The 15,866-nt window shown below is 36.0% G+C and overlaps 1 protein-coding gene across 1 annotated transcript in view; it reads right to left on the bottom strand.

The window, feature by feature from the left end:
* Nucleotides 1-15,866, bottom strand: part of ESYT2 (extended synaptotagmin-like protein 2) — a gene marked incomplete at its 5' end in the record, with an annotated part of 54,142 nt that overhangs the window by 1,678 nt on the left and 36,598 nt on the right. The window contains 7 exons of the mRNA XM_009574741.1: nucleotides 1,035-1,173; nucleotides 1,786-1,880; nucleotides 4,146-4,534; nucleotides 5,560-5,709; nucleotides 6,502-6,588; nucleotides 8,446-8,520; nucleotides 10,535-10,597. Coding sequence (XP_009573036.1) covers nucleotides 1,035-1,173; nucleotides 1,786-1,880; nucleotides 4,146-4,534; nucleotides 5,560-5,709; nucleotides 6,502-6,588; nucleotides 8,446-8,520; nucleotides 10,535-10,597 — 998 coding nt within the window. The remainder of the gene's footprint in view (nucleotides 1-1,034; nucleotides 1,174-1,785; nucleotides 1,881-4,145; nucleotides 4,535-5,559; nucleotides 5,710-6,501; nucleotides 6,589-8,445; nucleotides 8,521-10,534; nucleotides 10,598-15,866) is intronic.

Genomic DNA, 15,866 nt, shown 5'->3' with positions numbered 1-15,866 from the left:
GTGGTCAGTCTTACTGATCCTCAGTCCTCTAGAACCAGAGCTCCTTTTCTTTCCTGGCACATCAAGGAAACCTATCAACTTTTAAGGAAGAATGCATTTTGTTTGCTAGATCTGAAACTTACAGAAAGTAAGGGCAAGATTATACCACTATCTACATCTATTTGTCACTACAGTTCTTAAACAGCTTTACTGCTTGGCAATACATTTTATTTGGAAAGGCACAGTAAAACAAATCTATTACCTGGAATAAACAGGAGAGCGCTGCAGTACCAGGAAAACCTACCAGAGCCTCTAACTAATGATTTACAGATTCCCCTTGGACAGAATGGACTGAAGTGTTGTTTTCCCCAAATTAAGTTTCTGTCTGTAAGGTCTTCTTTATTGATAAGTGATGGGTGGGGGAGGAAGGGGTACATGTGTGAGGAAAACTACCATCAAAAAGCTGAGTGCAAAGATAAGGATTTTTATGCAATATAATGTTGCACAAGCTTGCACAACTTCCAACCTATGGGCCAGGATATAACCTATAAGGAAATTTCCTGACTCCCTGGGTGCTAAGAAGTGCCACCAAGTAGATTGACTGAGCAATTTGATCATGCATAGACACTGGCTGTCCAGTCCTACCAAGGAGGCAGCATCTATCAGCCAGGCAATTGGCCAGTCAGAATTGACATGCTTCCTGGCAGGAAGGGATACCAACAGCATTGCCCAGAAAAAAGGCATTCATGTTCTGGCCACCTGCCAGAAGAGTGCACACTGCTTCCTAGCTACCAGCACAAAGGGGATGTAACTGGGATAGGATAAGGCAGAAAATAAGAGAGAAGTGGCTGGTATCAGAGTAAGAAGGGCTATAGTGATAACAAGGAATAGAAGGATGGGAAGAGCTATTACAGCAGAAGAGAAAGGTATGACAAAGTCTAGTGGTGACAACTAGGAGTTTCAACAGCTCATCCATTCAGGTAAGCTAAGAAACCTTGATTTGACAGCTTTGCAATTACGTGATATAAAACTACTACACATAGTTTAGAACATACATTTGATCAAACACTGGGTTTAATGTCTTCTTTGATACATGTGTTTTTCTTCTTCCTGATCGTCTCTTATCAGGCAATAAATACATTCGCACATATGGGTCGGATCCTTCTTCTGAAAACGCTATTAGATTTCTGTAACCAGTGAAAAACAAGGAAAAACACTTACAAAATAAATGAGACATTGCTGAATGTAAGTGTCTACAGTACTATCACTTAATTTAGTACATGAATCAGTTGTGGAATATCCTGCACAAAGTATCATGTGCTGGATACAGCACATAGTTAATAGCAGTGGTAAAGAAAAACTAAAAAAAAAGCCAAGCAGTGACTAGTACATGATCAGATAAATGGTGAGCAGACAGCAGAGGTGGGAATACAATGTTTCTTAAATTCCAATTCAAAGTTTAGATATGGCTTTCCAAAAATCCTGTGTTTTTGTCATTCCATGAAAAATTCAGTCTCTTAGAGATAGCTTTCAGACACTGCTGATAAAAATCTACATGCCATTTTCATTTAAAATCTGACAGAGGCATAACAGACAAATACAAAATCACAGCAAAATCTTCAACAAAGTTTTTACTGATTCTGAGTATAGCTCTGTATGTTTTTGTATTTACATGTAATTACAATTAGTATGTTATTTTAAAAGTAACAAAGATCATCCAGACAACCAATTTAAGAGGATAAAACAAGATATGACAAAGTTTACAAAGAAATAATGCGCAGAAATGAAATTTGGTATTTTATGCTTATGAATGCACTACCACAATCAGTTTGTTTCTTTGTGAACTATGACGAATTGTTAGCTGAATCTGTCCTAATGGAGACTGCCCCAGAGTTGTTCCACTGCAGGAAAAAGTATTAAAAAGTAGAACACTATGCTTAGTTTTTAAAACACATATTTAAAGTAAGACCTAACTGAAATATATGCTGAGTGGTTTTCCCAGAAATCATGTATTGTCCATTTAACTTTTCACTAGACCAATGTGAAAGAAGAGAGCAGATGTTAGCATATGAGCATATCTTCACCAGTTTCTTCTGCTTCAGTTCCTTGTCCAACAGCTCTACTCTCCAAAATAAGCTAGGGATTCTTGTCAGTTTAGAGGTCAGCTGCTCTTCAGTACTTTGAAAACCATGATCAGTAAAGAACTTGCTTACCCTAAAACTAACATTAAATCAGTATCTAGGAAATTGGAAAGAATAATGGTGCAAACGGCAATGAAAACCTCAGTGATGGGCCACTCTTACCTATGGACAGGAACCAATCAGAAGACCAGCTCATTCTTTTCTGAATTCTCTAACATAGAAAACAAATATTCTTGGCTTAAAATAGTGATTCTTAAACCCACTTACTGTCTTAAAAGCTCAAATCACAGTATAAACACAGCCATTTTACTTTTCTGTAGCTCAAGCCATGTTGAAAATAATATTAGAATCAATTTACGCTTACAAATACACGTCATGCTTAAATAAAAAGCAAGCACCATGATTAAGAATTTCTGGTTTATAAAATGGCCAATATTTGCAGAATTCCCTCATCTCTATAAAATGCTTATTTTAGTCTGTGTAAACTGACTATCAGTATTTTCCGTTTCACACAGGAGAGTGAGTATATGGCATGCTCAGCATTTCTCAACCACCTGAAGGATATCTTAACCTCAAGGGAGAGGCGTGCCTCCTTTGTGAATAGCTAGTACAAAGTGATTGCAGGATGTTCCATTAAAATTCCCAAGTCATTCACTTTAAAAACTAGAATGAAGCATTTCAGTTCAGTATTTTCTTAGTTAAAACAAAAAAAAACCACAAAAATCAGAGCATGTAAAAACATGGGGCCTGCAATAAAGGACCTCCTTAGCTGTAGCCTTACCACTCTTATCAAATGAGAAAGTATGAAATTTGTGTATTAAATAAGGAGTAGTATTACAACATTTATCATAATTACCAAAGTCTAACCCAGTTTTGGGCCAGAAGAGAGACTGACAAACTGAAGACAAGACAGCAGAGGACCATAAATATAAATGGGGGACTGGAGCACATAAGCAGATGGTGAAGGAAATGAGCTTGTACAAATGGAAGAGAAGGCCAACAGCAGGTTCAACTGCAGTCTTTCACTACTTAAAACAGACATTATAGAGAAGACTGAGTCAGACTCATCATGGCTGTGCACAGTAAAAGAACAAGAAGTCGCAGCAGTCAAGTTGCAGCAAGATAAATTCCAACTGGAAATGAGGAAACAGTGGAATGGTTAAACACCGGAATTGCTGAGAAAGTTTATAGTATCTCCATCCTCAGAGATATTCAAAACTTGTTTGGACAAGGTCTAAGAAACCTGATCTAACTTTGAAGTGGGATTTGCTTTGAGCAGAGGGCTGACCAACCTCCAAAGGTTTCTTCCAACCTGTATTACTGTATTGATTGATAGAGAAAAAGATGAATCGGTTCAATCCCTTAGAAATAAAAAATTAAAGTCTTTCTACTTAGATTCACAGAGAAGCTACATGAATAGAGAATTAATCATTTCCATTCTCCTATTCAGAGCAGAATGGCTGCTCAGCTATCTTTACTGGCAAGTACAGCTGCCCATTGAGGCAAGCAAAAAAAAATTAGGGAATTTAAGAAAGCATGGCTGCAGCAATCCTCATTAATTGAACAGTAACTGACTATTCATTTAACATTCTTCATAGTCAACTACCCTCTGAGTAATTTTAAAAGACCAGCTATATTCAGCTTAATTGGCTTAATATTAATGCTAATAGGATTCAGTGGTGAAACAGGCAACTATTGCCATGAAAGTGATTAATGTTGTATTGAAAATATCCTTCCCTTTTGCCATCCCACTCTTTTTAGCACTACACAGTGTAGCCATGAGAACAACGTGGATTTTACCTTGCAGATCATCGCAATGGTAAGGTAACTTCTAATGGCAGAATCTGTCTAACTGAGGTACCAGAAGAAGCAGAAAAATCACTGATTTTCAAATGCCAGGCTCAAACTACAACAGGAAAAAATATTACTGAAATGTAACCTAAGAACTCTTTCTTCGGCTGCACTGATGACATTTTTTATAAATCAACTTAGATGTATTGCAAAAACAAGTAATTAACACCGTACTTTTCAAGCTGTCGTAGTCTTTGCCGTAGCTCCTGTGTGGCGATAGGCAGAGATATGTCTGAGGCTATGCTAGGAGTGGGTTCTTTGACTGATAGGTGGCTGGGAGAATAAGAGAAGTTAGAGGCATGAAGACTGGAGGAACTTCGGCTGAGATCTGTTGGCCACTGAGGGCTGGCATTGGGAGGCTGACTTTTTTCAGCTGTATCAGTCTTTCTATCACTATCAGTCACTGGGGAAGCTGGAACAGGTTTGTTTGAATCAGGTGGCGGTGAGACAGGAACCTGAGGCTTAAAAGATGATTTTCTTGCATCTTTGGAAAGAGATGGCCTTTTTACTTGGGCTGAGTGTTGATGGTCTGGAGATCTTGCTTGCTTTTCAAGAGAAAGGACCTAGATATAGTAAAAATACATATAATATTACTATTTTCCAGTATAAAAAACAGGAACAAATTTGTTTCTACAAGAGTCCTGGTTGGTGACAAGTTGTTAAGTTCAGATACTAATGCAGGACCAAAAATACTCACACTTGTACTCATTCATCATCTTTGTGGCAACTGCAGTAACTGTAAAACAATGTCAAATTTTCCATTCATTTACAACTATTCTCCTCCTTATTCCCTTCCCATACTCTACACACTTCTGGTGCAAGAGCTATTTACTTTGCAGCTTTAGCCACCTGGAAAGCTATTCTATAATTTTTTTCTTCTAATCTTTTGAAATTTAATCCTACATCACAAGCTCTTCTCACTTATTGTCCTTACTTTCTCTTTTACAGGTTATTTTCATTTATTAGTGACAAGGAAGCAACAAAGTAAGTACTTGTCATTTATTAATGACAAGTAAGCTTTAGAAAAGAACAAATAACAGAAGTTAACAGAAGTTTGACAGTGTTTGCAAAGAGATACACTACCTTATTAAACCAAATAATTTAGCTGGGGAAAAAGACAAACCAACTTTCAGGTATGCAAGTTTCATCTTCAAAACTCCAACGTGCTTGAAAGTTGGTCTGAACTTTTCTAGTACTATAAACTTTATTCTTTTTAAACCATCATGACCTCAGTTCCATTTCTATAAGGTAAAGGTGATTTCACTGATCTGTAGCCTACTGAGTCATAAGAGACTTGAAGGAATTCCGATTCCAAACATGATTTCCAAACCTAAAACCATGGGGAACCTCAGTTTTAATTAATGCAGCTGATCACTGTTTTGTTTGGAGAATTTTCTGGTTTTGAAACAGAATGTATTTAAATCAGTGGTTATCTTTCTGTACTTGATAGCACTGCCACAACTAAGGACACCTGGCATTGTGACACCCAAGGAAATGTACTATCTTCTTCATAAAGCTAGAAGACCAGAAGTCACAATAGTCTTAAATATGCTTTCAGATATTTACAATGGGAAAAGTTTTAGAGTACCCTGAGTGCAATCTTCATGTTTATAGTGCTGTTTGGACCAGAGTTGCTCAGGTGGAACCGCTGATGCATAGTTAAATCTTCACTCTCCAGCAACTGGCTTAGAGGCAGTTTGAAGTTCCCCAAAGAACACTGGTGCTGTTCGTCCCTCACCTGAAGGAATACAGAAGCTAAGTCATTTTGTATCAACTGCTTTGTAAGAACTCAGAGAAAGAAAAGGAAATTACAGTTTTATTTAAAAACAAAAAATCCAAGCAATATCGAATGTAGTTTGTTCTTAAACCAAATTTCCCTGATCATAAGATTACTTTACATTGAAGAAGGAAATAGCAAATATACTTAATGCCTAGTTTCTTCATCCCTATCTTCTACAGCAAAAGCAAGACAGAAAACTAACCATCACTAAACTGACCCTTGATCAAATAACTACATGGTTTCCAAACAGTCTGTGTGAAAATGAACTCCCACAACTGTTAGAGGAAAAGTAACTAGGACAGTACTCATTTACACTTCAGTCTCTTTGAGCTATGTAAATGACATGTCAGCAGTGTAAAAGGATACAGTATTTGGATAAAGCAAAGACTTCCTTGGGATGAGACAGGAAACAAATCAGCCACACATAACAGCAATTCCTGCTAGCAGTTAAGACTGTTAGGCTTCGAAACAGGTATAAAAATTTACTTTTTCTCCTTTTTTAAAAATTTTTTTAAGTAAGACAACCATCAACTATATTCTTCTGGTGAGAGACTGGTTATAGCCTTTCTTCCTTTTAGTAGTAAATGCAAATAAACATTTCATAGCTTGGTCTTAAAAACCACTTTAAGTATAATTTTAATGGTGTTCACAATATATTCAGTCTCATTTCATAACAGCCTGTAACGTCTGAATGCTACTACTGAAATGTATTACAAAAGAAAGGTATCTAAAGAGAGTGAGACAACATACCTCAACTTCAAGATCTTGTCTTTTGGGATTGTGTACAAAGAAAGTAAAGTTTTCCTCCCATACCGGTTCATTGGTCTTGTATCGAATCTAAAGTTAGAGAACAGGAAGCATACAAATTATAAAACATTTTTGTGTAATAAAGCCAGTGTCAAGAGTTGACTACATTTTTTATTTTGGCTTCGCAAAATTAATGTCCAAAACCTGACATATTTAAACAAAGGCCAAGTAGGATCTATCCAAGGCATATATAATATCACATATAAAATTATACACAGGACATATAACAGAATATGTTTTGCATTAAAGTTGCTGTATGTAAAGTAAAACCCCTGCTAAAGAACCTTTATTTCACACCCAGTCTATGAACAAATGCAAGGTCTTCAGACTGGCGCATTCTCTTTCTTCTCATATTTCCCTATAACGGCTGAACTAGTAACTCAATGAAACTCCTAGAAACAAGTTTTTTTCCTTCTAATCTCCAAGTAGCCATGCGGAAGATTTCACTGCCAAATCTCACTACTTTCAGCAACCCATTAATTGGGAAGGCTGGGGGGGAGGGGAAGAGAGAAAAAAGAGAGAAAAAGCTGTCTCCAGGATCAAAGGACTTGAATTTCTATCTCCATTTTCTAATAAGTATCAAAATTAAGACTGTATATAAGATCTGACTTAGGCTTTGTGACAATTTTTGACAGGATATGAAGAAGCCAAATAAGATGTCCTCTCCTTTTCATTCACTGACACGTTTACTTTAAAACAAAACAAATCAAAACAAAACACACCCATATTGCATATATCTACCTATCTGGGTATCACTTCACTGTTGCTATTTTATTTTAAAGAGCTGTTTGAATGCACAGAGGTTAGTTATGGACAAGACGACAGGTACGTTGAACGCCTAGGGTCAAAATCAGAGGGATCACCATCAAGATCGACCTCATCACAGGCATCTGTTACAGACCACCCAATTAGGAAAAGGAGATGGGTGATGCCTTCTTCAGATGACTCAAAGCTGTCTCAGGTCTGCAGAACCAGGTTCTCACTGAGAGGTTCAACTACTCTAATGTTTTCTAGGAAAGCAGCACAGAGGTGCACAAGCAATTTAAGAGTCTGTGCTAGGAAAACACACACTATTGGTGTTACGGTTGTTCTCAATCATTGGATGTGTTGACTAGGAGTGGTGTTCTGAATCTACCACCTACAAATGAGGAGTATTGGTTTGCAGATGTGACTATCAACAGCAACCCTGGCTACAGTGACTGTAAGATCACAGAGCTTAAGATCCTAAGGGGCGTGAGGAAAACAAATAGCAGAATAAAAGCCTTGGATTTCAGAAAAGCAGATTTCAACTTGCTTTAGAAGGGATTCCATGAGTGTCTACCTTGGAGGGCAAAGGAGCTCAGGAGTGCTAGAGGACAGCCTCCTCAAAGCATAGAAGTGGTCCCTACCTCAAAGCAGAAAAAGCAGCAGACATAACAACAAAGTAGCCTGGCTAAACTACGAGCTCCTGAGAGCTACACAGCACTTTGACTAATCTAAGGCCCTACTTTAAACAGAAAGTTCAAGCAGATGATCTTCAGTGGTCCCTTTCAACCTGGGCATTTCTATAACTCTGTGATTCTGTAAATTTTCAAATCTTGGTCAGTATTTTGAAGCCTGCTGTTTGCCCACATTGTTATTTATATAATCACTACTGTAGGAATGCCAGTTGCAGATCAGAACCTACTGTGGGAGGACATCTACAAATAGTTAAAAATCTGGTCTCTACTCACAGATAGTTTAAACTGAGTAAGCACCCATTTAATCCTTGGCTTCTTGTTGGCAATTTCAGTTCTGGTGGTAACTTTTAGTGCAGTGGATATGCTCAATGGCTTGATAGCCAATGCCAAGCACACAGAGCCACCAAATGTTTGTAGACAGAGCCAAGTATAAAGAGTAGGAACTTACCTTACTTTCCTGTGCCTTATGTCCAACTGACAGCAAAACAAGTGGGTTGGGATTGCTGTTTATTTTCTTTCCTGACTGGTAAAGAAAAAGCAAAAACTTTGCCTTCAGAATAAAGCGAAACCTCTCTCCTCTGAAACTTAAATGTTTGTGTCTTAAAAATACAAATCATATGCATTCTGCTATATGCTTATTGATTATTCTCAGTATTTTATTCAACAGGCTTGAATGGCAGACTGGCTAGTTACTTGTGAACGCATTAACATGAAGGCATCCAACTACCCTAAATACGCTGAAGCAAAATGCTACAAATAAGCAGGAGTTTTAGACTCCTTTCCGTTTTCTTTGAATGAAATTGGTAAGGTGCAAATTCTTATTCTTTAATGAGCATTACAACACCCAAAGCTAAAGAAGCATAGTTAAAACTGCAAAATTAATATTGCATGCAGATGGGAGATATGGAGAAAGCACATACTCAGGAAGCTTACTTTAGTTACATTAGAGCAGTATTATTAAATTGGATGTAATATCAGAACATTGATATTCCCCCCTTTTCAGTTTGGGGAGAAAGAAGATGCCCTATAATGTACCTGATGTATATTTCTACAGTTTACCAAATACTCTTTATTACAGAATCAACCATCTGCCATATCTGAGCCTTGCTCACCAGGTGTATAGCATTACATCAAACTGTGAAAATAAACATCAGTTTAGAAACAAATTATATACACAAAGGAACATTCCCAACTACATGTTTCTTTCACAAATTTTAAATTAACCTAACAAAAATTTAAGTCAGAAAGAAAAGTTGGACATGAAAGTTAATCATCTCAAGGAGGTGTTAATGCAGTTTAAAAGGCCTAGAAAATATAGTATACATGGTTAATAATATACTTTGAATTCTACCACATAGGAAATTGTATAGATCAGGTATGCAAACAGAAAGTTAGTTAAAAGCTACGTAATGCATGTAAGGTCACAATTACAACCAAGTGATTAAAATGTTTTATATTTTTAAATTAAGAATGTGCATATTTTAGGTATTTTGGGATCTGAACTTACATTTTGGACATTGTACTTCCACTAATATTACTTGAATTTAATGTGACACACTGCTTATAACCATACTTTCCTTTAGGAAAAAAGTTGTTAAGAAAGCACTCCTTTCTTGGATGAATGCCGCATTTCTTTTTTTCATGATTTCTAATCAAAAATATTTAGCTCTCATCAAAGACAACAGAATACAAAGGTTTAAGGAACAGAAAGAAAGTTAGATTACACTCCAACTGATGGTGTTTAAAAATGGTAGGTGAAAATTGTTTCATTTTTTCTTTGTCCATAAAAAGGTGCCTGAAACTCCCTTTTCTTCATAAAATGATGAAACTACAGAAGTTGACAAAAAGACCTTGTTGCTTATGCTGATATGTAAATACAAATAATTTTAATTCACACTAAATAGGCAGCAATATGCACACACACACATAACGCACCTCTAACACCTGCCACTGACAGATTTGCTGTTGACAGTCTATTAGAAACTGCCTCTTGTCCAAGTTCCTCTAGCTGAGAACTTGGCTTATGCCTTCCAAGTTTGCCTCTCAACTCTATGTCTTCCATATCAAAAAGCTGGGCTAAATTTATTTAGCATTTATATAAAAGATGTAAAGCCTTCTAAAAACATCTAGCAGAAACAGGATTATTTCAAAACATTGTCAGAGATTGATTTTATTGGTCAGTCATTCAGAGTTGACCAGTAAAGTATCATTCAGTATGTAAAAGATGTTTTAGCTTTCATGTCAGCTTTGTTCTTTAGACACTACTTCAAATTAGTTCTCAGGACTATTTTTTTTCCCCAGTCTTCTAAAGCAGTCTATACTCCACTCAACTGGTCTAAAATTCAAATTACCACAGACCACAGTATTTTACCAATGCCTTGACCATTTCTTGAAACCAGATTTAAGTAAAATGGAATTGCACTAAATATATATCTGGCAACAGAAATTCCATCCACTGTTGGAATAGAAGGGTTGCAGGCATTTGTGCATTTCCAGTTACTTATGTGACCTTAAATGGACAACTATGTTAGTTTTACCTTTAGGGCTTTCTGAACAGCAGCCTTCTTCAAGCCATCAGGGTTAAATTCTAATGGATTATGCTTTTAAGTCAGGAGAGAATGAACATAGGAAGGGTTAATAAGTCATGCAATGAAGCAATTTCACTAGGTTAATTAATTATGACATGACAACATAGGACAAAGCGGGAAAAAAAATCAACCTAAAAAAACCCAAAAATCTTTCAAACAAAACAATGAAGGAACCACAACAACAACAACAACAAAGTCTGACAAAACTTTTTTTTTTCCTCTTGTTCTTTCTGAATGTTTGTATTCTGCTTTAAAACTAAAATACTAACTTTCAGTCCACTTATATTTCCCTTACCAGGTTTTTTTACCATAATAAAGAAACTTCACAAAATAGGTTTTATTGAATGCCTGACATCCTATGGACTGCCTTCTGAATGAACCTTTTTAAAATTTGGTTAAGTATATTTTCACAACATAGAAGCTTCTCTGATGGTAAGTCAAGTAATTATGCGAAGGAGTCCTTTTATGGGAGAAATTACTATGCTAAAAGTATTGATAGGACTTAGATCATTATAAAAATCTAAGTCATTTGAGCCTCTTCAGCAGATGAGTGATAGAAACACTGCATGCTAACTAGAATGAAGGTCTACTACTTTACTCAGTTGAATGAAGACATGCAAATACACTAACAATAGGAATTTGAACTGATTTATCAGGACAAAACCTCTGACTACTTTCCATTAATTAAGCAATTTTAAAAATTTTGTTTTAAGAATAATATATTGTTCTTGAAGTGAGACATGTAAAGTACAAAAATGTTACAGAAAATCTGCATTCAACTCATAAGAAATAATTTCAGGAAATAGGATTTTGAAATAAAACAGACTTCAAGTTAGTATACTTCTGGCTGGCTTTTTCTTTAAGAACAAATTTTTGTTTCAAGGGAGAGTTCTGCTTTAAAAGCTATAGTATGTGGCAACAAAAAAAATTGCATAATGGCCTTTTTAAACATGCTGGTTTATGAACAGGAACCGATATTATTAATGCTCTGCCAAAAGAACTGTCTTCAAATCCAAAAGTGACTAAAATTTGAAGAGAGGTTTAACCTTTGTGCAGAAATACTTTTTTACATTTTCTTTTGGAATATCATATCCTGAAGCTGGCCAATATATATGACAAGTTTCCTGGCATTCAGCTTTAAAATTTCTATTGCAGAATGAATATACAATATGATGAAACTGGAGAAAACCAGAAATAAGAAGGATTAGTCCATACATCTTACAGGCTACACTCCTCTTTCTGTATACAGTATGGTGTTTGTCTTTCATAACAGCACGATACAGCACGACTACACATGTTTCTGTAGAGCTATCCATCAGACAACTATTTCCATCCCATATTTATATAGGTGCCAATGACTGTCCTCTATGGAAAAATACCTTATTTTTCCAGATCATAGCCGCAATTCATCGAGATCATTTTGATCCTAAACTGCCTCTCACTGTACTGGCCATCTTTCTTTCACATTTGCACCTGCATATTCAGTACACATATTCTTTTTTCTCCCTATACTATTATTTCAAAGAATTTTAAAAGTCAAAAACAAACCTATGTGATCAATTATAAAGGCAGGCAACCAATGATTCCTGGATATTGAACATGTCTCAATTCCTCTGGAATCATAGCAAGGATAGGCCAGCAGGGACATCAGCTGGGGCAAATATGTTTAAGCCAGACTTCAGGTTTCAAGGGAAGGAGCTGCAGGTCCATGGGGATGGTGGCTGAAAGGCTGGGTGGGAGGAGACTAGGAGAAGAAAAGGGAGTATTCAATATAAAAAGCCAAGAAAAGGTCTTGCCTTGGGTGACAAAATTGTCTTGCTATGGTTCTGCAGTGTCTCTGCAGTTATAGGAAATGGGGACGGGTATCCAAGAACTATACTGATAACTGACACAGTGGAATAAATCAGATTTCAGGCTAGCATTCCGTAACAGCCAGTGACATTTGCAGTAAATCCTAATAACAAACCCATAAATTACACCACAACTAACAAGCCTTTTTTTTTATTAAGCTAGATCCTAATTCAACATGCTTTGGAGTACGACTCATTACTTCTGTTTACTCACTAAGTCTTGCTTGGGGTTAAAATGGGGCTTTAGAAGCGTCTAAATCTGTGACTGCATCCTCAATTGATAACCGGAAGACAGTGACTGATCTGTAAGAGCTGATTTAAAATATGAAGAATTTATATGTTATATAGACACCAAATTAAAAGAAAAATTGTTATGAACTAATGATAAGTATCATAAAACTAGTGTTACTTTTGGAAATTAGTACTAAGAACACTATTCATACTCCTTAACTTCAGATAAATCAGATTTAGATGGGTAAATGTCTGAATTAGGTGTCATGAATCTAGGTTCCCAGCAGTCAATAAAACTGTCTAGAAAGGAACAGAGAGCACTAAGGGCATTGGATTTTACTCTCCCTTTTAACACTCTCCCCCTCAAGTAAGTTATGTTACATGTCAATTAGATATCTGAACTTGCAGGTGTGAATGTTTGCATAATACCTTGTGTTTAAAGATGCCCTGAAAACAAGATGCAGTTTTATGACTGCTGAAGCTGTTACTATCTCTGGGCTACTACAGTCCTCTCCTCTCTCCTGGCCTCCAGCCATAAATCTCATCCTCTTGCTTGCTGCAAGACTAGCACCCATGCAACTGCAGAATAAGGCAGTTAACACCGGTGTTGAAGGAAATCCAGACCTGGCTATCTTAAAATGATCGCTGTTCCACTCTGACTCACAAATTGCTTCGGCAATGTCTAAATAGATGCTGTTATATGTAGACGACATGTCCTAATGCAAAGACCCTAAGATCAACAAAAACATCAGGGTTACACTCTTTATCAAGCATTTTGATTTTTTTTTTAATTATTATTTTTAGGATGTAACTAGTATTTTTATAACTAAAAGAAACAGCAACTACTTATCAGTTTTAATACCAACATAACTGAACCATAGCTTATGAACTGCATCTCTTATTCATTGAATTTTAACAAGATTTGGTAATGGATGTAATTTTTTTGATACTTTAAAATAAACTCCTACACAGAAACTAACTGAAAGGACCACAGAAAAGGGTTTTGTTGGGATGTGGGGGCAGGGGAGAAGGTGTTTTAAATCAAGGTTTATAAGCCAAAAGTAACCAGCCAGCAACAAATTTATCTGCACAATGGCATACCCACCTCTCTCTGGCAAAAGAGTTCTTATTCTGAACAGATTCTCATTCTTTTTGAACATACCAAGGTTGTGTTTACAGATTAAAGTGTAAGCTACTCAGAGGCTCATTAGATTGTGATAATCTTGTAACATTAAATTCAAGCAAAAAATATTAATTGGTGGTTCTCCCTAGCCTGGATTTTCCTGACTACATACTAATTTGAAAAAAAGAAGAGGAGCTTGGGAATTTGCAAAACAAGGAGCATCATGGAGTGAAATAGAATTTACAAGGGAATTTATAGTTTGGGGAGCACAAAGAACCACACCCATTTTTAAAGCAATACTTGAACCACTGTGGAGAGGTTGCAAGTTCTTACAAACATTGAGTGCATCACCTTTTAAAGAAACTACAGGGATGTCGGTTGTAATATTTATTAGTTTAATTTCTTTGCAATAAAAGCCAACAATTCACCAGCACACAGTGTGCTAGTATTGTATGCATTTTATTTCTCAATGAATCAGCAATTTAAGTTAAATGTAAGAGCTTTTACAACAAACTTATCTTGGGTTTTTATCATAAAAAGTTAATTACTTACCCAATGATATGCTGATCAATGAAATTTAAGTAGCCTTTAAAATGCAATAAAAATAGCACAAAAACAATGCACACTTGTTGAAACCATGCAGCAAAACAAATTGCATGCTCTCATTCCACTAGAGTGAATGGCTTTAGTAGCACTAATCCACACTCTGGCAGATAAAAGGTACAATACAAATAACACCAGAGAACTCACAAATAGTGCTCTATAGAGTGAGGTAGTGTTTTCACAAAAGACTAGTCCCGATGCTCTCCTCTCTTTTAAGTATCCACACCCAAAGTTTCCCTCGTAGATACTCTTAGAAAGATGGAAATGGAAGGAGAAAGCAGAGTGATGGGATTGTGGCAGAATGAATGCATAAGCAGCTTTACTACACAAAAAAGTTAAGGAAAACAGTCAAAGGATTCCAGAGAAAACAGCAGATAACAAAAAGTAAGTAAATATTTGTCATTACAAATAGCTTAATCTGTTAAATGACTTTCTGTAGTGCAGCAAGATGAAAAGTTTTTTGATTTTTATTTTTTATTAATTATTCAAATATATTAACCCACTTTCCAAGTTTACTCTTGGTAGTTCAGATTTATATGGCAGATCCAACTAAGTAAATTTAGAGACAAGCCTTCTACACCATTTCTATTTCACTTGGAACATATTTCAGATAAATCATCCCAGTGTCTCAGAAACCCACAACTACGATTCATCTGTGCAAACGAAATGCCTGTGCTGGGAATTATCCATTATAACTCAAACAAAACAAGGCTAATGACAAGATCTAAAATGTACCAGTGATAAGCATTGACTTAAGAAATCCATTTTGAAGGTAATAAAAAGTACTTACTCATCTAGAAAATATTTCAGCTGTAATATTAAAGTTGTGGACAAAAGTCTTCAAAACTATTAATAAGGGTCAGTGTAATTTTAACACTTCATTCCCTTCGAACTTTTTGTTCCCCATACATACAAGGAATCCAAAAGAGCAATTAATTTTACTATTACACTACATGACCCCTATCAACGAATATGAACACAACATGAGAAGCCAGTAGACTTTCATGTTTAGTCTTGTAAATGTTGTTCCATATTAGAATCAAATGGACATAAAAAAGCTGTATTTGCTATAATTCACTGCAGTTTGTCTAGCAGCTCCATGACATTATCTAAGCATTGTCTTTACAGAATCTATAGAAATCTTTTCAGTTCTCCCACATGAAGAAGTCTTCTCATGATATTTTTCATCCCACCTAACTGTGAAGCCTTTTTGTATCTGGTTTTGGACAACTCTAATTTAACACAGTAATGTATTATTTTATTGTTGTAAAGTTGTAAATGGAATTTTCAAGTGTTCAATGTAACTTTCTATCATATTCTTTATAACACATTTCTGGAAAGAAAATTACTTGAAGTTAAATACTGAGTCATTTGCAGCAACTGCTTTTCTAGGCTGGTAAAGCAATTAAAAAAAAGAGGGTTAAACAGGTCCCACACTACGACCATCCTTATTCTCAACCCACCCAGGCAATCT

This window comes from Fulmarus glacialis, unplaced genomic scaffold (genome assembly GCF_000690835.1).
Source record: "Fulmarus glacialis isolate BGI_N327 unplaced genomic scaffold, ASM69083v1 scaffold15763, whole genome shotgun sequence".
Taxonomy (NCBI): Eukaryota; Metazoa; Chordata; class Aves; order Procellariiformes; family Procellariidae; genus Fulmarus; species Fulmarus glacialis.
The sequence above is the reverse complement of the archived record's forward strand: the minus strand, read 5'-3'. Positions and strand labels throughout refer to the sequence as shown.